This window comes from Mesoplodon bidens (assembly GCF_964165515.1).
Source record: "Mesoplodon bidens genome assembly, chromosome: 9".
Lineage (NCBI taxonomy): Eukaryota > Metazoa > Chordata > Mammalia > Artiodactyla > Ziphiidae > Mesoplodon > Mesoplodon bidens.
The window spans coordinates 101,783,278-101,804,722 of record NC_138166.1 but is presented as its reverse complement, the minus strand read 5'-3'; the positions used below and the strand labels follow the sequence as shown (position 1 = coordinate 101,804,722).

Genomic DNA, 21,445 nt, shown 5'->3' with positions numbered 1-21,445 from the left:
CTAGCAGTCTTTTTTAATACATGGAAGTCAGTGTTGTGTTATATGTGTAATTGTACAAGAAAATTCCTAGAATAAAAAGCTTATCATTTAATCAGAAGTATTAAGTTAGGCTAAATCAGACTCCATTCTAAGTATTGTTCACATTGAAACTCAGAATTATTTCCCCTTCTTCCCAACTGTCTAGCCCATTTGAAAAAAGCAGATGGTACAGTGGTACCATTTTTGAAAATTCTCATTAGCAAGAGGATGAAACATTTGGATTAATGTCACTTAGAATATTTGTAAGCAAATGCTCATTTAGTATCTTGAGTTCATGTTGCAAGACAAACTAGGATTTGAAAAGGTCACTTAAGCTTTGTCTTGCAATAGTTTCCAGCTGTCATATGGCTCTTTTAAATTACTAGAGGAGTACTTAAAAGTGGATTTTGTATGGATGACCCCTGTCTTTTTAGGTTTGGCCTTTTTGGTTTGGCCGCCTTGTAGTACTTTATTTATTATGCATAGCAATAAATGCTACCTTATCTAACAAGAGAAATCAGTGGTTCAATGCAGGGCTGTCTGTTAAAGCAGTATACACATTCTTCAAGGTTTTTTTTTTTTAACCACACTTTTATTTGCTGCTTAGAGATGAGTATTAGAGTACTTAGAGTACTCTTAAGTCACTTAGTGTCCGTGTAAAAATTGTCCTTAGATTGGAGCTGTAGGTTTCCTTTTTTTAAAGTAATTTTCTTTAATAGATGTACTGTGTGATTCTAGAACCTCATGAAACACCATGTTAAGGCTGTTGGTCTGCAGCTGATTTCCATTTTCACTGGCTGTTTCGAAGCTTTCTTTTTATAAATATGGACAAAAGCATTTCTACATTTATTGCTAACTGTTGATCTCACCCAGATTTCATTTTGTGTACCGTCCTGACACTGAGTTTCATAGAAGTGGCTTGAAATCATTGCTTTTCCCTGTCTTTGTTGTGCACAAGTGCTGATGAGATGCTTATTTTTAATAATGATTACTTCCTTTTGGTCAACTTGATAGACTTCTCTTGAGTACAGATGTTTTCCAAAACCTTTAGCTTTGGTCCTGGGAGCATCTTACGTGGTTGAGGGAATGTATTCTGTTTGGCTTAACTTTACCTTGGCTGCTTAGAACTTTGATTTAAAAACGTCCCAACTCCACAGGTGAGCTTGTTAATGCGGCAGCACTCCATTCAGAAGTCGGTTTGGTCTGCCGTGTGCCGGGAACTTTATGCAAAGAACTAAATACAGGACTGCTCATGTATGAAAATAGGGGCAGAATAAGTTGAATTGTTAGCAGTTTATCAACCTCTTGATTAAGACGCATCATTACCGTGGCTCCGTGAATGTGTCTACTGTGTTCTTTTGTTGCAGACTGGACTACTAGAGTGAAGCAAATTGCCAAGCTGTGGAGAAAAGCAAGCTCGCAGGAAAGAGCACCATACGTGGTATTTAAAAAAACTCATATGTATCATGCCTTCAGACACAATATGTGAATCTTGTTATTATTGTCTTAGGTTAATAAAAAGATTTCCCATTCCAAAAAACATATGTTAAATACTTGTACAACTAAGAAACAGCTTTGTTTTATAGTGTTTTCCTAACTCATGATGTCTTAATATAGAGGGTGACAGTTTCATAAGCTGGTTAATAGAACCAGTATGTTGAAGATTGAAATCACTTATCCTAGGAGCATGTTTAATTCATTTCACTTTTAAATTGTTTTATCTCTTCGAAAAGAGTACTACATTTTGCAGCCACATTAATGTGCCTCAGTTTCTTCCACAATAAGCTCTTTTTGTATTAGGTTTAGTAGAGAATCTTGGAAGAGGTATACCTGGACACCTTTAAGGAGCTTTTGAAACATGGACTTGGCCAGGAACTATTAGGGTATTTTATAAGATTCACAGTTCAGATGGTGACTTATTTTCTCCCAAAGAGCCAAATTAAGATTGTCAACTGGATCCAAATCCTTGCTTTCATTTGAAAGCATATTATATCTGCATTATCGTTTTGAAAAATATATGCACTTATTTTCTACTTTGATCTTCAGCAGACATTTTGTCAGTGATAATGACTGCTTGGATAAAGCAGAAAATTTTGGTGGAGGGATATGTTGATGATGCTTTGCTTTGTTTTACCTTGACTGGCAGAGGTAATGGCAGGATATTTTTAATATTTCTCAATGATTTTTCTTTTTTTAACGTTAAGCTTCGGATTCCAGATTTTAGATGTGGAGGATTGATTTGGTATTTTCCTTTTCTCTAAATTGAGAGAGATATTAATCGTTCCATTTTTGAAGAGTCTGTTACAAAAATTAGGATTGAAAATATTAGATTACACCTGGGTTCTCTAGCCTGGTTCAAATAGAGAGATGGAAATATGTCTTCAGTTGAAACATGCCTTATAAAAGGGAAAAGTGGGGTAGTGTCCAGATCTTTTCACACAAGAGGCTGTAAGTATTAATCTCAAGATTAATATTTCAACTGTTTTCAACTATTTAACCCAACTTTTTCTTGCTTTTGTATGATAAACTTTGTCATAGTTATATTTAATTTTAACATATACTGGGAGATAATTTTCTTCTCCTTTTTTCAAAGCAAAAAGCCAGAGATAACAGAGCTGCTTTACGCATTAATAAAGTACAGATGTCAAATGATTCCATGAAAAGGCAGCAACAGCAAGATAGCATCGATCCCAGCTCTCGTATTGATTCAGACCTTTTTAAAGATCCACTAAAGCAAAGAGAATCGGAACATGAACAGGAATGGAAATTCAGACAGGTGTGTGTTTCTGTTTCTTTAAGAATTGGCTTTTTAGGACTTCCCTAGTGGTGCAGTCATTAAGAATCCGCCTGCCAATGCACGGGACATGGGTTCGAGCCCTGGCCTAGGAAGATTCCACATACCATGGAGCAACTAAGCCCATGCGCCACAACTGCTGAGACTGCGCTCTAGAGCCCGCGAGCCACAACTACTGAGCCCGCCTGCCTAGAGCCCGTGCTCCACAACAAGAGAAGCCACCGCAATGAGAAGCCCACACACCGCAGTGAAGAATAGCCCCCGCTCGCCGCAACTAGAGAAAGCCCACCCAGCAACGAAGACCCAACGCGGCCAAAAATAAAAAGATAAATAAATAAATTAATTAATTAAAAAAAGAATTTGCTTTTTAAAATTGAATTTTTGCTTTTTGGGAAAAGAGATATTTATGATATAGTTTCAGCTATAGTTCTTACTAGAATATAAAAATTTGATTTAAAATAGACTTTCCTTTCTCAGTAAAATATATTTAAGTTGATTTTGGGAAGTTTTAGTAAATATTATAAACAATATGCTGCCGTAGACATTTGGTATACTATGATGAATAATAGTCTCTCCTCTTGAGGAATTTATAATAGGGGAGCAATCTGGAAACTGACGACATCAAACGAATAAATTTTCTGTTGCTGTTCCCCCCTGCCCCGTGACAGCTATATTCTTCCTTAGCCGTGTGATGGTTTTTTCTTTCCTATTCCAACAGCAAATGCGTCAGAAAAGTAAGCAGCAGGCTAAGATTGAAGCCACCCAGAAGCTGGAGCAGGTGAAGAACGAACAGCAGCAGCAGCAGCAGCAGCAGCAGCAGCAGCAGCAGCAGCAACAGCTGAGCTCCCAGCCTCTCCTGGGGCAACCTGGCCCAGACACGCCGAGCAGCGGGATCCAGAGCCCCCTGGCCCCGCAGCCTGGCAATGGAAGTGCGTCTCCTGCACAGCCCTTCCATAAAGACCTGTTTGCAAAGCAGCTGCCCGGCACCCCCACTTCCGCGCCATCAGATGACGTGTTTGTAAAACCGCAAGCTCCACCCCCTCCTCCAGCGCTGTCCCGGATCTCCGTCCCGGAGAGTCTGTCGCAGGCTCAGGCTTCTCAGCCACCTTCCCCACAGATGTTTTCCCCTGGACCTTCTAACTCCCGGCCGCCATCTCCAGTGGATCCTTATGCGAAAATGGTTGGTACCCCAAGACCACCTCCTGGGGGCCATGGTTTTTCCAGAAGAAATTCTGCACTGGTGGAAAACTGTGCACCTTTATCATCCGTATCTAGGCCCACTCCAGTGAGCGAAACGACCGCAAACAGGCCATCCCCAGTCAGAGATTTATGTTCTTCCTCCACAGCAAGTAGTGACCCCTATGCAAAGCCTCCAGACACACCTAGGCCTGTGATGACAGATCCATTTCCCAAACCCTTAGGCCTACCCCGGTCTCCTGTAGTTTCTGAACAAGCTGCAAAAGGTCCTCTAGCATCTGGAACCAATGACCACTTTACTAAACCATCTCCTAGGGCAGATGCGTTTCAAAGACAACGGATACCGGATCCATATGCTCGACCCTTGTTGACACCTGCACCTCTCGATAGTGGTCCCGGACCTTTTAAAGCTCCAATGCAGCCACCCCCATCCTCCCAGGACCCTTATGGATCAGCGTCACAGGCACCAAGGCGATTGCCTGTCGACCCTTATGAAAGGCCTGCTTTGACACCACGACCTGTAGAGAACTTCTCTCATAACCAGTCAAGTGATCCATATAGCCAGCCTCCCATCACCCCACATCCAGCAATGAATGAATCGTTTGCTCATCCTTCAAGGGCTTTTTCCCAGCCTGGAACCATATCAAGGCCAACATCTCAGGACCCATATTCCCAACCTCCAGGAACTCCACGTCCTGTTGTAGATTCCTATTCCCAGCCCCCAGGAACATCTCGCTCCAATCCAGACCCCTATTCTCAACCTCCTGGAACTCCCCGGCCCACCACCATCGATCCGTATAGTCAGCAGCCACCAACCCCGAGGCCGTCTGCACAGGCAGACTTGTTTGTTACGTCTGTGGCTAATCAGAGACGTTCTGATCCACGTGCTCACCCTCCTGGAACACCGAGACCTGGAATTTCTGTTCCTTACTCCCAACCACCAGCAATACCGAGGCCGAGGATTTCAGAGGGTTTTACTAGGTCCTCAATGACAAGACCCGTCCTCATGCCAAATCAGGATCCTTTCCTGCAGGCAGCACAAAATCGAGCAGCAGCCTTACCTGGCCCTTTGGTGAGGCCACCTGATGCGTGTTCCCAGACACCCAGGCCACCTGGACCTGGTCTTTCAGACGCTTTTAGCCGTGTCTCCCCATCTGCCCCTCGTGACCCCTACGATCAGACTCCTGTGACCCCAAGGTCTCAGTCTGACACTTTCGGAACAAGTCAGGTTGCCCACGATGTCGCTGATCAGCCACGGCCTAGATCAGAGGGGAGCTTCAGTGCACCTTCCAACTCACCCATGAGTTCTCAAGGCCAGCAGTTCTCTGGTGTGTCCCAGCTTCCCGGACCTGTACCAACCTCAGGAGTCACCGATACACAGAGCACTGTAAACATGTCTCAAGCAGATACAGAGAAATTGAGACAGGTAAACAGGTTGAATGTTCTCAGATGTTTTAAATGTATTATTTGAGAAAGCTATTCATTTTATCAAATTGAGTAATTTATATACAGCTGTTAAAGTCAATCTTTTCTGTAGAATTTGTCATACTGCGAGGAAGAAAAATGACATTGGTAAAATCAACACTGATGCATTGGACTTATTCTTTTATCTAATTTCAATTTTCATGAGTTGGTAGGGGAATTCTTAAATACGAAGGGTTCAGTTTTGTGATAGTTGTATGGCAAGGAAAAGGACCCAGATCATCACTTTATTTTTTATAACCGATTGAATATTTAAGTGTAACTAGTGTTTTATCATACTTTGAAATATTACGGTATTTTAAACATTACCATAGTCAAGTATCCGAAGCGTTGAGACTTAAAAAGCCACTACTTTTTAAAAAGTCCCGGTCCTTTTTTGTTTCTTTCCATTCAGCGACAGAAGTTACGCGAAATCATCCTCCAGCAGCAACAGCAGAAGAAGCTGGCAGGTCGACAGGAGAAAGGGTCACAGGACCCAGGAGCAGTGCCTCATCCGGGGCCCCTGCAGCACTGGCAGCCGGAGAGTGTCAGCCAGGCTTTTACTAGGCCTCCACCCCCCTATCCTGGGAGCATCAGGTCTTCCATTGGCCCTCCTCTAGGACCTAGATATGCTGTTTTCCCAAAAGATCCACGTGGCCCCTATACTCCTGATGTTACTGGTATGGGGATGAGACCTCATGGATTTAGGTAACGCTTTTAGTTTCGTGACAGATTTAAATTGCTAATAGAAGGGAATATGCACAACTGAAATTATTTTGTTTGGGACCATTTTTTAATTGTAGTATAGTTAATTTACAATGTTGTGTTAGTTTCAGGTGTACAGCAAAGGGATTCGGTGTCTTTTTAATGTGTGTATATATATATATATATATATGTATGTATATACTTTGAAATTACTCTTAATCAAGAAGTTTATGCTGTTTTTTACTTTTTGATCCCTTTGAGATATGATCAACATTATTTTTCACTAATGGGAGGTCGTGGGTTTTTCTTTAAGGCCCTCAGTACTCAAGAGAGTGTAAAAGCGCTCCCTTTGTTATTAAATATTGACTGTCCTAGCCTTACGTCACAGCCACAGCGATGTCGTTTATCCTACCAGTCAAACCTTTAAAATGTAACTGCCATATTCCTTCAAAGCCTCCTGTGATGTGATGAGTGAGAATTATTCTCTCCCTAGATTTTTAACTTTAAATTACATGGTAAATATTTGTGGGAATTTCCAAATTGAAAGGATGTTTTCCTGTAGGAATTTCTTGTGATGAGTGGTTTCCATCTTTGAAGTGGCTAGTAGAACAATCAAAGCCAAATGTAGGCCTGAGTTATAATAAGGTATTATATTATTATAATATAATAACACTTCTTTAACATATGCTTTTCGTTTTATCAGATACAGTTTTTAGTCTAATACCTACCTCCATGTTAAAGTCTTACCCTTGTTTTCCTTTTTTCTTTCTCCTTACTTTTGCCTGCTGCTCTGTTTTATATTTATTTGTAAATTGCCTTTAGTTTTTTCTAGAATGAGGTACAATATAAATAAAAGTATTTCTATAATTTATTCATTTACTGAATCTTTGCAGATAATGCCTATCATTCTTTGTCTTACTACCCCCAGTCCTCATTCCTTTCAAACAAATAATAGGTTAACCTGTCCAGTCATCATGCCTTTGTTTTCTCATGTGCAGAGGCCTATAAAGTCTCTCTAGTACAATTCATTAGACCTCCTACCTTCATTCAAGCATCTCCCCAAATCAGCTTCCTTCGTATCATAGCCTCCCTAAATATAGAAAAAAGAAATGGACTCCTTTGCAACTCCAATAGTATGTGCTGATTTCTAAGCAACTGATTCCATCTCCTTGACGGCTTTGCTTTGTCTTTGTCTATGTTATCTGTTAGATCATATACCTTTAGAGCTCGGATATAGTATTTATTATAGGGTACTCGGCAAAAATTTACTTGCATATAGATACTTCATAAGTAGTTGCTAATGGTGATTATTTTGTTTTTGCTAAGTCATTGTATTTGGCAACATTAATTTTGTATCTGCGTTTAATCTAAAACTTTTCCTTTTTATCAACCTAACTCAGTTCAGCATAATACTTTATATTGACTATATGCTTTTTTAATGTCTTCTTTTAGATTTGGATTTCCAGGAGGTAGTCATGGTACCTTGTCAAGTCAGGAACGCTTCCTTGTACCTCCTCAACAAATACAAGGATCTGGAGTTCCTCCACAGCTGAGAAGATCTATGTCTGTAGATATACCCAGGCCTTTAAATAACTCACAAACGAATAATCCGGGTGGACTTCCTCCACATTTTTCGCCCCAGAGCCTGTCAGTTCAGCAGCATAACATACTGGGCCAAGCGTTTATTGAATTGAGGCACAGGACCCCGGAGGGAAGGCCTCGGGTGCCCTTCCCTGCTTCTCCTGGCAACGTCATAGAGGCACCTTCTCATCCAAGACATGGAAACTTCATTCCCCGGCCAGACTTTCCAGGCCCGAGGCACACAGACCCCATGAGACGACCTTCCCAAGGGCTCCCTCATCAGCTGCCTGTGCATCCAAATTTGGAACAAGTGCCTCCATCTCAGCAAGAGCAAAGCCACCCTGTCCATTCATCTTCTATGGTCATGAGGTCTCTGAGCCACCCCTTAGGTGGTGAGTTTTCAGAGGCCCCTTTGTCAACGTCGACACCAGCTGAAACAACATCTGATAGTTTACAGATAACCACCCAGTCTTCTGGTGGTCTCGAAGAAAAGCTTGATTCTGATGACCCATCTGTCAAAGAACTAGATGTTAAAGACCTCGAGGGGGTTGAAGTCAAAGACTTAGATGATGAAGATCTGGAAAATTTAAATCTAGATACAGAGGATGGCAAGGGAGATGAATTGGATACTTTAGGTAATTTGGAAGCTAATGATCCCAACCTGGATGACCTCTTAAGGTCAGGAGAATTTGATATCATTGCATATACAGATCCAGAACTTGACCTGGGAGATAAGAAAAGCATGTTTAACGAGGAACTAGACCTTAATGTTCCAATTGATGATAAGTTAGATAATCAGTGTGTATCTGTTGAACCCCCAAAAAAGGAGCAAGATGACAAAAGTGTGGTTCCTTCTGATAAACATTCTCCTTGGAAAAAATCCACTGTCAGCAGTGAGATTAAGACAGAAGTACTGTCTCCAGATTCTAAAGGGGAAACCAAATGTGAAAATGAGAAAAGTGATGAGGGTAAAGATACTGCTGACGCTCCCTGCCCTCAGGCCCCTGCTCATACAGACGCGAAAGATGGGGAACAAGCTTCCTTGCAGTCCTGTGATGCAGATCTACTTGAGAAAAGAACTAATCGAGAAACGGCTGGCTCCAACACAAGTGTTCGTGGGTCCACTCAGCTGCCTGCTGAAGATGTGATAAACTCTTGCAGCATACCTGGATCAACTCCAGTTCTCTCAAGTTTACTTGCTAATGAAAAATCTGATAATTCAGACGTGAGGCCATTGGGGTCTCCACCACCAACTTTGCCGGCCTCACCGTCCAGTCACGTGTCAAGTCTGCCTCCCCCTCTGATGACCCCACCTGGTCATGCTCTGGATAATACCTTGAGTTCTAATGTGATAGCGGTCCCTAGGTTAAACCACGCTTTCCCTCAGGGCGTGCAGGGGAGTCCGGGATTCATTCAGGGTCAGCCAGCAGTGCATCGCAGTTTTGGAACAGGGAAGCCTGTGAGTCAGACTGTACCTCTGACGAGTCAGTCTGCTGCCAGCGGCATGTCTGGGCCCCAGCAGCTGATGGTCCCTCAGACGGCCGCCCAGCAGAACAGAGAGAGGCCCCTCCTTCTGGAGGAGCAGCCTCTACTTCTGCAGGACCTTCTGGATCAAGAGAGACAAGAACAGCAGCAGCAGAGACAGATGCAAGCCATGATCCGCCAGCGCTCTGAGCCGTTCTTCCCCAACATCGGTAGGCGTTCCTCGGAGGTTCAGAAATAATTACTGTGGGCGTGGGGTGGGGTGCAGTATGCTTACAAGATTTGTGTATTAAATTACGTGTGGACTAGAGCACTGAGGGCTGCATTTCTGGTCCTCCTTCAGCTTTGAAATGAACGTGATTCAGAGTTTTAGATTCCTCCCAGGTACATGAAGAGATTCAAAACTCTGAGTTTCAGACTTTCTCAAGTCTGTCTTGTATGGGATTGTTTAATAGAAATAAATCTTTTTTAGTTCCTGACTTCTCACCATTATTACCATGTATTTTCAGAGTCACTGAAAGGTGAATTTAAAGGAACCCTGCTAGGAGTAAACTTCTTACTGTCCTTTTATGCACAATGAATGCTTGGCATTTTTTTTGGTTATATGAAGCTCTTTAACTTACTTCCAATAGCTTAGTAATTTGGGGAACGCGCCCCCCCCCAATAGAACAGCAATGCAGTAAAAATACCTGAGTGCCTCTAAGAGAAAGAATTAGCAATCAAAGGATACACGTCCAAGGAATGCTTTCTTCTAAACAGTAAAACTGACCTGTCCTTCGTACATTACCAATTCCATCGTATTGGTCCATTTCTTTTTTATTTATATGCAAAGAGGTTTTTTCAGTTGCCTGTGTTTCTTGTAAGAGATTGATACATTTTTCTCCTAAAGAGTAATAACCAATTTAGTGCAATTCCTTAGTATTGGTAATAACTGCAAATTCTCATTCATGGTGGAACATTACTAAAGAAGCAATTCTGCTTAGAATTGTGAACGTTTGGATGAAAGGAATTGCATTGCTTTAGATTACTGGTGTAATCTCTCTTACATTCGACAAGCACCTTGTTTTGATTCTTGCAGTACTAACGTATTAAAAGTGTGGATCACTTAGATGGGATTAAATTCAGGATGAGGTTCTTGGCATCTCATAATTCCTTCCTTACCTGGTATAGGACCTATAATAGTGATTACTAAATAATAAGGAATAAGAGTCTGTAAGTTACATAATGTTTGTGATAGTTATGTTACCTTTTAGTGTCGCTTGAACCAAATGCTATGAAATCAGTAACTTTAAAATATATTTCTTCTTTAGATTTTGATGCAATTACAGATCCTATAATGAAAGCCAAAATGGTGGCCCTTAAAGGCATAAATAAAGTGATGGCACAAAACAATATGGGCATGCCACCAATGGTTATGAACAGGTAGGTGAAGATGTTTCTCATTCTTACTGTGCATCAGGAAGTGCATGAAATTATTACTGGTTACTAGAAGGAGCGTATAGTAACTCAAAACTTGTATTCTAGGAATGAACAATAAATATTTCAATTGGTTGTGATGTCAGCTGAATACAATCAAATGCAAAATGCTGTACAAATGTAAAGGTTAAATTTCCATTCGTTTCAGGGTAAACATAATAAAACATCATAGAATGGTTTGAAAGATTGACTTGATTAAGCAGGAAATCCAAAGTATTTAAGTGTATGCCTGTTTAAATACCTTTAGAATAGTTAATGCTAACCAAAAGCTGCATGGGACAGAGTTCCTTCATCCTGAATAGGTGAGGATGAGAGGATAAGCAGGAAAATAGAAATTAAACTGTTCTGGGCTGAGAACAAAAGATAGTTTATTTCAGCCTGTGACTATTTTTTATTCCATCAGAGGACATTTGAAAGTTAGCATTTGGAAACTTTATAAGCCTTTTCACCATTAGCAGAAAAAATGGAAAATTATACGTTAGAGAAGATTATGAGTTACTTGAGTATCGGAATTTTTGAAATTAGGTATTTACAACCCCTAAGGGGTATTAAATAACCACAGGTAGTGTTTCTTAAGTTTTGCTCATGGACCATCGTCAGAATTATGTGGTAGTTTTTTAAAAAAATTCAGGTTCATTTACTCAACCAGAAACCTACTGAATCAGAATATCTGGAGATGGTGCTTGTATGTGTTTTAGTGAGCGCCATGGGCAATTCTTATGCATATTGCTGTTTGAGAACCTCTTTCAATAGAGTAGGCATAGAGCCTCAATTTAGCTTAATTACCTTGTTGAATGTGGATGATTATGGAATTGAATATGAAATGTACATGAATTTATGATAAACATGATCTTTCAAATAAATTGGGAATCCTTAAAGGTGCTTTGTTGAGATACTTTGGAAATGGTTAAGAAGCATTATTTTTGTTTGTTTTTGTTTTTTAAATTATTTTATTTACTTATGTCTGCGTCAGGTCTTTGTTGCTGCGCACGGGCTTTCTCTAGTTGGGGCGAGCGGGGGCTACTCTTCGTTGCGGTGCACAGGCTTCTCATTGCGGTGGCTTCTCTTGTTGCGGAGCACGGGCTCTAGGCACGCGGGCTCAGTAGTTGTGGCTCGCAGGCTCTAGAGCGCAGGCTCAGTAGTTGTGGTGCACGGGCTTAGTTGCTCCACGGCATTCGGGTCTTCCTGGAGCAGGGATGGAACCCGTGTCCCCTGCATTGGCAGGCGGATTCTTAACCACTGCACCACCAGGGAATTCCAAGAAGCATTGTTGAGATCAAAGAAGAGATTGTACTTTCTAATGATTTTCATTATTTTATTATTATTTTTTTAAATACATTTGATGTGTTTTTAAATCTGTTGCAGCTGTAACCTTAGCGATGTGCAAATTGACCATTCTTGGCCAGTGGGAGCTTATTCTAGAAGGCTCCTCGGGTTTTTTAAAAAATTAATTATATATTATTTATTTTTGGCTGCATTGGGTCTTTGTTGCTGTGCATGGGCTTTCTCTAGCTGTGGAGAGCGGGGGCTACTCTTGGTTGCGGTGCGTGGGCTTCTCATTGTGGTGGCTTCTCTTGTTGCAGAGCACAGGCTCTAGGTGTGCGGGCTTCAGTAGTTGTGGCTTGTGGGCTCTAGAGTGCAGACTCAGTAGTTGTGGCACACAGGCTTAGTTGCTCCGTGGCATGTGAGATCTTCCTGGACCAGGGCTTGAACCTGTGTCCCCTGCACTGGCAGGTGGATTCTCAACCACTGCGCCACCAGGGAAGTCCCGGTTTTCATTATTGCACAATGTCTATTAACACTATTTCTGTGTCACAGGGCTTCTTAACTTTTTTATGTCATGAACTTTTTTGACATCCCAGTGAAACCTGAACTCCTCAGAATATTTTAATGCAAAACCAAAAACATTGGTTTTACAGAGGAAATCAATTATATTTGAAATATAGTTAACTTAAATATAAAAGTTACAGCATATGGTGCTTCTCTAATGCATTAATAAATTTGGCAGTAAGTCTAATAACTACCATAATTTCAAAATAGTGATGAACTTAAGTGACCTATGAGGTATGTGCAACAACTTCTGCTATGAAAATTATGCGAGTTCTGTTGGTGCAAAGTCACAGTACTGCTGATAATATTGTAGTTTGCTGAGCATAGTCAAAATAGAAGGAAATGCTAAATTTAATTCCGTACGTACTTTAAAATATGGACCTGAGAATCAGAACCCCTGCTCCTTCAGCATCATGTCTGTATCACTCAGGTACACTGATCTGTTAGTCGTCAGGTGTGTTGTTAGCCCTTCTGCTGAGCACTTTGAAGAAGGAGAGGTGATGGTCCTTCCTTCAAGTGATGTCATAAGTTGACTGAGGGTGATAGACAGTGAGTGCTTTTGGGATTATGAGATTATTCCACACCAGGGCTGTAGTGGAGCCAGGGGGTAACAGATGAATCAAAAAGCTGAGTAAAAAAATTAAAAAGCATATTTTCCAAATTCTGATAGTACTCAGATATTAAGGTACAGTGTTTGAAAAATAATTTGCAAAATATAATCTTGTTATGTTGACGCATTTGGTAATTCTAGGGGCAGTGTTTTCATCAAAGCAGTAATGTTTCTGTGAAGTTTTTAATTAGAGTAAGTAACGTTTTGCCAGATATTTTGGACCATATAGACTTTCTCTTGGTCAGTGACCAGCTTTTGGTTTGCTTTAACATTTAGATATAAAAATGTATGAAACTTTTTTCCTATTTATTTATTTATTTATTTATTTCACATCTTTATTGGAGTATAAATGCTTTACAATGTTGTATTAGTTTCTGCTGTACAACAAAGTGAATCAGCCATGTGCATACATACATCCCTATATCCCCTCCTCTTGAGCCTCCCTCCCACCCTCCCTATCCCACCCCTCTAAGTGGTCACAAATCACCAAGCTGATCTCCCTGTGCTATGCGGCAGCTTCCCACTAGCCATCCATTTTAAAAAATGTATGAAGTCAGAATGGCCATCATCAAAAAATCTAGAAACAATAAATGCTGGAGAGGGTGTGAAGAAAAGGGAACACTCTTGCACTGTTGGTGGGAACGTAAATTGATACAGCCGCTATGGAGAACAGTATGGAGGTTCCTTAAAAAACTAAAAATAGAACTACCATACGACCCAGCAATCCCACTACTGGGCATATACCCTGAGAAAACCATAATTCAAAAAGAGTCATGTACCAAAATGTTCATTTCAGCTCTATTTACAGTAGCCAGGACATGGAAGCAACCTAAGTGTCCATCAACAGATGAATGGATAAAGAAGATGTGGCACATATATACAATGGAATATTACTCAGCCATAAAACGAAACGAAATTGAGTTATTTGTAGTGAGGTGGATGGACCTAGAGTCTGTCATACAGAGTGAAGTAAGTCAGAAAGAGAAAAACAAATACCATATGCTAACACATACATATGGAATCTAAGAAAAAAAATAAAAGGTCATAGAGACCCTAGGGGTAAGACGGGAATAAAGACACAGACCTACTAGAGAATGGACTTGAGGATATGGGGAGGGGGAAGGGGTAAGCTGTGACAAAGTGAGAGAGTGGCATGGACATACATACACTACCAAACATAAAATAGATAGCTAATGGGAAGCAGCCTCATAGCACAGGGAGATCAGCTCGGTGCTTTGTGACCACCTAGAGGGGTGGTATAGGGAAGGTGGGAGGGAGGGAGATGCAAGAGGGAAGAGATATGGGAACATATGTATATGTATAACTGATTCACTTTGTTATAAAGCAGAAGCTAATACACCACTGTAAAGCAATTATACTCCAATAAAGATGTTTTAAAAAATGTATGAAACTTCTTAATTGAGATACATCTTTTGTTTTAGGATGCAAAAGTTTTTGTAAGCTACCAACTTTTTTTTTTTTTTTTTTTCCTGCGGTACGCGGGCCTCTCACTGTTGTGGCCTCTCCCGTTGTGGAGCACAGGCTCCGGACGCGCAGGCTCAGCGGCCATGGCTCATGGGCCCAGCCGCTCTGCTGAATGTGGGATCTTCCCGGGCCGGGGCACGAACCCGTGTCCCCTGCATCGGCAGGCGGACTCTCAACCACTGCGCCACTAGGGGAGCCCCCAACTATTTTTAAATAAACATTGGAACATATAGTTTTAGTACATAAATTCTAAGAAAATTGTCTTCATTATATTTTTCACCTAAAAGGCTTGAGTTAATTTTAAGGTATAATGAGACATTTAACAGCGTGGACCCTCTGGAACAGCCTCATTGACATCGCTGCCCCACTCATCACTGTGGGGAAAGTTACTTAATCTCTCTGAATCTTCCTTTTCATCGAAAGTAAAATGAGGGTAGTAAGAATCCACACTTCACAGAATTGTGTAGTGAGGTTGGGACACAAAAACCAGGGCTTTAGTAAATGTTCTTGATGAGGAAGACACCGCCATTACTCTTTCTTCCCTGGAAGAGAAAATTGTTAAGCACTTAAAAATAATGTTAGTTCCAAATGCTTATCCTTTGATGCTTAGTACTTCCTTTTCACAGGTTCCCCTTTATGGGCCAGTCGGTGACTGGAACACAGACTGGTGATGGTCAGACTCTCCTTCCACAGGCGGTTACTCAGGTACTGCTGCTTGTAACTAGTCCCTTAAGAACGCACGTTTTCCTGTGTCTCTCGCTATTCTTTATGGTGAGGCCTCTTCCAAAAAATAGTAGAAGTCCTAGAACACTGCCAGGATGTACCAGTATTATCAGCTCAGCAGAAATAAAGACATTTTATTATTTTTAAGGGAAAGACAAAGTTTAAAAATTGACAATTTCTGAAAAGGATCTATACATTTAAGGGTAGAAGGTCACTTGGAGGGAAGCCAAATGCTTAGGGTTTGGGGGTTTGCTTTTATTTACTTTCAACTCCACAGAGATATTTTCATGTCCTGCATTTTAGAATTCACTCATTACATTTAAATGTAAAACTGCTATAAAATGTAGAAAATAATGATTATAATCATTTTATTTAGCTACAGATAGTCACGTTCTACAGTTTATTCCTTGGAATAATTTAGTTTTTGAAATATTTACTGTTCACAATTATCAGCTTTAAAAAGTGTAAATATTTAGTGTCAAGGAAACTAGAATTCAGGAAAGTAGAACTGCTCATTTCATACTGTGTTTTCTTTTCTTTTTTTTTTTTTTTTCAAGTATCTGCCTGGGTGGGGGGAAGAAAGAGAGAAAGCTACCTATTTTCTTTATGTCTTTTTGGCACTTTCTTTTTCGCCCTGCCAGTTAACGCTTCAGATTTATTATGCTGATAATTATATTCTTTTGATTAAAAAAGAGAGACCATCTGACACAGTGGAAAAAGCATGGGCTTCATAGCTGAGTTTTAAAATAATCTGAGTTCCACTATGAGTTTATTGTTCAACTTTGGGCAAATTTTTTAACTTCTGTTTCCTGATCTGTTCAGTGTTACACCACCTGCTTTGCAGTATTAAATGGTTTACATGTAGTGTATTCTGGGTGCTGGTATCATTTTTAGTCATTACCTTGTATACAGCTCATACCTAACAGAATTTGTGACAACTCAGTAAATGCTTTTTCAGAGTTAATTCTGTTTATCAGACTGTTGCCAGGGAATTGTGAGATGATAACTATTTGGTCTCCCTGGAAGATATAAGACATTTAATGAGAAAATAAGAGTAACATTTTTAATTAGTATATATTTGTTTTATTATTTGTGTCTGTTAGAGATATTGGTTTTTGTTCATAAATAACTTTGTGTTGTGGAGTGGAATTTAGTAAATCTGGAACCCATGTTTCAGTCTTAGTTGCAGAAGAAACCAGGTAGATTTCATCAAAAAGTGGGGTTTTACATGGATCTTTAGCTAAGTATAATACTAACACTATTTGATTTGCCCTACTATTATATTTCTGATGAATAACCCCTTACTTCAAACATAATTGTTTTTCCACTGAAATCTAGCAAATATAACAGTTCAGAGATAGTTTAAAATGTCCAGAAATTAGGTTGTCACCACAAAATTCATTCTACTTTTTATAAAAATGAAAGTTTTAAAGATGTCATAAGAAATTAAAGTTCTTTTCCCTTTCCATTTCTTTTTTTCTTTTTCATTTTTTAAAAGTTTTTTTCCCCTTGAACTGAAATGTGGAATAAACCTATTTGTAAATTTTACTTATTTTAGGATGGCAGTATAACACATCAGATTTCTAGGCCTAATCCTCCAAATTTTGGTCCAGGCTTTGTCAGTAAGTATAAATCTAATTAGTTACCTGTTCTCTGGGGATTGCTTGTTTTGCACTATATTTGTGTTCTTTTAAAATCTTGGAGTTAGTTTAGGTGTGTTATTTTAAAAAGTCGAAGTGCCCTCATCTTTTATTAAACATCACTGCCCTATTAGGCATCTTTTCCTCAAGGCATGTATTTCATTGCTTTTTTTTCTGTGCATGAATAATTATGGTTAGAGATAAATATTTTAATACAGAAAAATCATCTTCCCCATTCTCTTCAGTGTTGCTGCTATTTTTTGTATATAGATTGGGCACTTTACAATCTGTAGAATTAAACCACTTCTTTTCTAATGACTGTCTGCCTGAGTGACAAGGACACTAAATGGGAACAGCAAAGGGAAAGGTGAGCTGGGTTAGCAGCATGGTGTGAAGTCAGGGGTGCAGGATGCCATTGATCCTTTCTCGTTACTTTCAGGGGTCCCAGAGTGGTTCAGGATAGCGTTTAAAGTTCTCCCCAAACTGAACCTTTCCGAAATCTTCAGACTGTTTAGCTAACTTTTTTTTCACCATTATTTTTCATTTTGCTCACCTCTGCTCTCCTGGTTCCAGAAACCAGAAAGGCTTTCCTTGCGGTAGGTCTCATTCTACCAGAAGCAGAACTTCTGAAATCTTGTGAAAAAGCCTGTTCTGAAAAATGCCCTTCAAATTTAGTAGACTAGATTTCAAGTTCATACATGTACTGGAACTTCTGGGTTTAAGAACAAACCCAAAGTCTGACCTTTTGAAATTACCCCTGCACTAATTATTATAATTTGCATACATATTCGCATTAAAAACAAATAAACAACTGTAACCAACTGGCTTTTTCTGGCTTTATTGTGCCCATTGGCTTTGGTTGGATTCTTATTGTATGATAATATTCTGTTATCATTGATGTAATTTTTCAGCTAATGTCCTTCTTGGAATTGTATTTATTTATTTCTTTGTCTTAAAGTGAGTCAAAAAGGTATATTCTGAATTTCACAACCATAAGGTGACTTTTTTTTTTTGAACTTGGCATCAGTGAAGTAAAGTGCCCTTAAAGAATTAAGAAGGAATATTGCTACAAGATGAAGAGATACAACTATTTGGGGAGATATTAATGACAGTCATACAAGTAGAGAAGATTTTACTTGATTAATGGGTTATTTATAGACATATAAATGACAGAATTCATAAAAATTACCAATGTTTTTAACTTACGGATTTCCTCTATAAAACAGACTTCATTTTGGTCCTTTCTAAAACTTCCTCGGTTCCCTCCCTCATAGTTTAGGACATACTTTCACCATTTAGAAATAGGGGAAACCCATAAACTTAGGAAAATTAGCATGGGAAATGATACCTAATCCATGCTCAGACCTTAATAGGATATGTCTTACTTTGTCTCTTCAAAATCTGTAAAGTTGAATTAATCAAATACAAATATAGTTCAATATATAGTTTGGCTGATGGGTTAGAGAATTTGATAGTTTAGTAGATAAAAAGTGTTCCATTAGATAAGTCTTTTGCTTTTCAAAGATTGGGTTTATAATATTTATAAGTATGAAGTTAGCCTGTGTCCTAAGAACATGCATTCTTTGGTTTTCTTAAATATTTTTCTAAAATCTTATACTTTATATAGTTATTTACTATTATGTTTTCAAAATATCTATTACAAGGTCATGATGAAAATGTTTCCTTACAAAATGGATTTGTGTAACTTATATTGGACTCTTTAGAAAATTGACACAGGTGAATTTTAATTTTTTTCCTCAGATGATTCACAACGTAAACAGTATGAAGAATGGCTTCAGGAGACCCAACAGCTTCTTCAGATGCAGCAGAAATATCTTGAAGAACAAATTGGTGCACACAGGAAATCCAAGAAGGCCCTTTCAGCTAAACAACGTACCGCCAAGAAAGCTGGGCGTGAGTTTCCAGAAGAAGATGCAGAGCAGCTCAAGCACGTCACTGAACAGCAAAGCATGGTTCAGAAGCAGCTAGAACAGGTAACAAATAGGTTTGCAAAATAGAAACAGTCGTTAATGCATAGAATCTTTTGGTCTGTCATTGATTAACTATAAAGGATTTCAATTGGTGTTAAATGGCACACAGAAGTGCACTGTCAAAAGTGACAGCTCTGAGACCTCTTACTACCTGAAGAAATAACCCCTGTCCTTGCCCCAGAGTCGTGGTCACACAGCACGTACTTTCAGTAAGCGCCACTGATGAGATAAGTTCTCATAATCCTGACCTAGAAGAACTGTTTTCATACTGCTATAGCTAATACGGCTGGGGAAATTCAGTTACTTCCCCTGTTCTGAGAAGTCACTGTGCAGAGTCTTAGCTCTCCTGAGGACAGCTCATGGGCAGATCATAGGCTTTCTACTTGGAGTTGACCTTTGCTTTGCCATGTCCTTTGGTTCCTTAGTTTCTAATGGAATTTCAGATAGAGCATTTGAATCATTCTGGTGGGGTTTTTTTTGTTTTTTTTCCCCCATAGTATGTTTTTATTAGTACTCCTTCTCAATATCATTTTGGTCTTAACGTACATTGGTGTATCTTATTTAAAGGACTCATTCCTGAAAAATGAGATCATTTTGCTGTTATCTTCCATTATGAACCTGATGTTTCTGAAAATGCTCATACTGAAATATCAGTTATACTCGAGAAGAAGTAAAATTTAAATTTTTTATTTAGTGTTCAAAATGTGTTAAGTGGCCACTCCTAGGTATTTACTCAATGAATTAAAAACTTAGGTTCACACACAAACCTGTACACAAATATTGACTGCATCTCTAACACACTCACCAAAAACTGGGAACCCTGGGACTTTCCTTCAGTATCTTGACTGTGGTGATGGCCACACTAATCTCCACCCATGTTAAAGTTCATAGAATTGTACACCAGAAAAGGTCAATCTTGCTTTTGATGGTCAATTTAAATCTTACTCCCAATGTTAATGGTGGAAAGGGAGGAATTCAGAGCAGATTGAACCAGTAAAAATCACAGAAGTGCTTTCTGTGTAGTGACCACAGTTACAGGCCCTGTCTTACCTGACACTCTCTATAACCTCATGAACAAGGTAGTATTATCACCATGTTACACATGAGGAATCTGCTGAGTCATTGTGGAGGTAGGTGACATAGCTGATCATTGGAGCAGGGATTTCGACTGTGGCGTTTATCTCCAACCAATAGCTACCACAATAATGTCCCAACAATAAGCTGATTACAATATGATTTCCATTGTTTAAAACCAGGACTGTTCTGGAATGAGAGGTTTCCTTTCTCTTTAAATTTACTTTCTGGGGCCGTGTTTATCTCAAGTAAAAATGCTTTTAAGGATTTCTTTATAACTTATTTTTAGCCTTTTTATTGCCTTCTGGTATTTTTATATAAATTTTTTATGGCGAGGGCCTAGCTTTTGCATATCCATGGATCAAATCCTGTTTAGAAGGTAATACTATACTTGGGAAATAGGACACATCATCTGCTACAACATAGTTGCCAGCAGTCCAGTGTAATCTTATTAAGATAAGCAATTCATGACAGCGTTTTTAAGAGAATTTTAAAATGTCATGGCAAAGGCATGGATCACCACCTTCTGTATTCCAGTTAGTGTTCTGGTGCTTTATGTATGTTCATACTCATTCGCCAATCCGATGGTAATTCCTCAGTTCTAGCTAGTAAGCCAGTCAGGAAAGAGAAGAAAATAAGTAGCAGTTGCCAGCTACAGGAAAATAGACCAGAACCATTATGTGCAGAGAATATGCTAGTCTGCCTGGGAAACTGTTGAAAATAAGTTGAAAACCTATCAGAACTGGCTCAGTGTACTAGTACAGTGCACAAAAATGGAGTGATTTTGGAGGGTATGTACATCATCTTGCACCCCTTTCTCCCAGCCCCCCTAAGTGAGGTGGTGTGTCCTTAGGACACGGGTTGTGTCTTCATTGAGGTTGGTCTGTAGCGTCTGCCCACGGGGTACAAAGGCTTCTGGGGATTAATTAACTGACCCAAGTCAGTCATTATATTAGGAGCCTCTTAGGAACTGTTCAAAGCATTACCTCAGAGCTTTTACATATTTCAGAAATTATGATTTGAATATGTTACCCATTAAATTCAAGGAGTTTTATTACCAATCTAGTCTTTTTAACCTGGAGGGGAGGGTGTGGTATATGTACTGGTACTTCATCTTGTCTTAACATGTTGTACACTTTTGTATACTTAAGAAATGAAATCTTAGCACATTTAAACGGTTAAAGTTTGAGTTAAATCTCACAGTTAGTCTAACCTTACATATTAATGTAACTTCTAAAGAAGTTACAATTATCTGATTGCTGTGTAGCCTTTATTGTTTTATTTTTTATATGTAGTTTAAATAGTTTATGGCTCAGAGAAGGATTTTCTTAAATATTTAGTTCAGAAAAATGTTTTTCAAATTTGTTTTTGTTATTTC

At 39.4% G+C, this 21,445-nt stretch overlaps 1 protein-coding gene across 11 annotated transcripts in view; it reads left to right on the top strand.

Moving 5' to 3' along the window:
• Window positions 1–21,445, top strand: part of KMT2C (lysine methyltransferase 2C) — a 291,663-nt gene that overhangs the window by 243,501 nt on the left and 26,717 nt on the right. For all 11 annotated transcript variants that reach the window (XR_014016732.1, XM_081244951.1, XM_081244952.1 and 8 more), the window contains 9 exons: window positions 1,386–1,459; window positions 2,612–2,794; window positions 3,531–5,435; window positions 5,886–6,178; window positions 7,628–9,450; window positions 10,549–10,660; window positions 15,266–15,344; window positions 16,921–16,984; window positions 18,764–18,996. Coding sequence is in view for 10 of the 11 variants with exons in the window: in XM_081244951.1 (XP_081101077.1) it covers window positions 1,386–1,459; window positions 2,612–2,794; window positions 3,531–5,435; window positions 5,886–6,178; window positions 7,628–9,450; window positions 10,549–10,660; window positions 15,266–15,344; window positions 16,921–16,984; window positions 18,764–18,996 (4,766 nt within the window). In the remaining variant the exon portion in view is untranslated. The remainder of the gene's footprint in view (window positions 1–1,385; window positions 1,460–2,611; window positions 2,795–3,530; window positions 5,436–5,885; window positions 6,179–7,627; window positions 9,451–10,548; window positions 10,661–15,265; window positions 15,345–16,920; window positions 16,985–18,763; window positions 18,997–21,445) is intronic.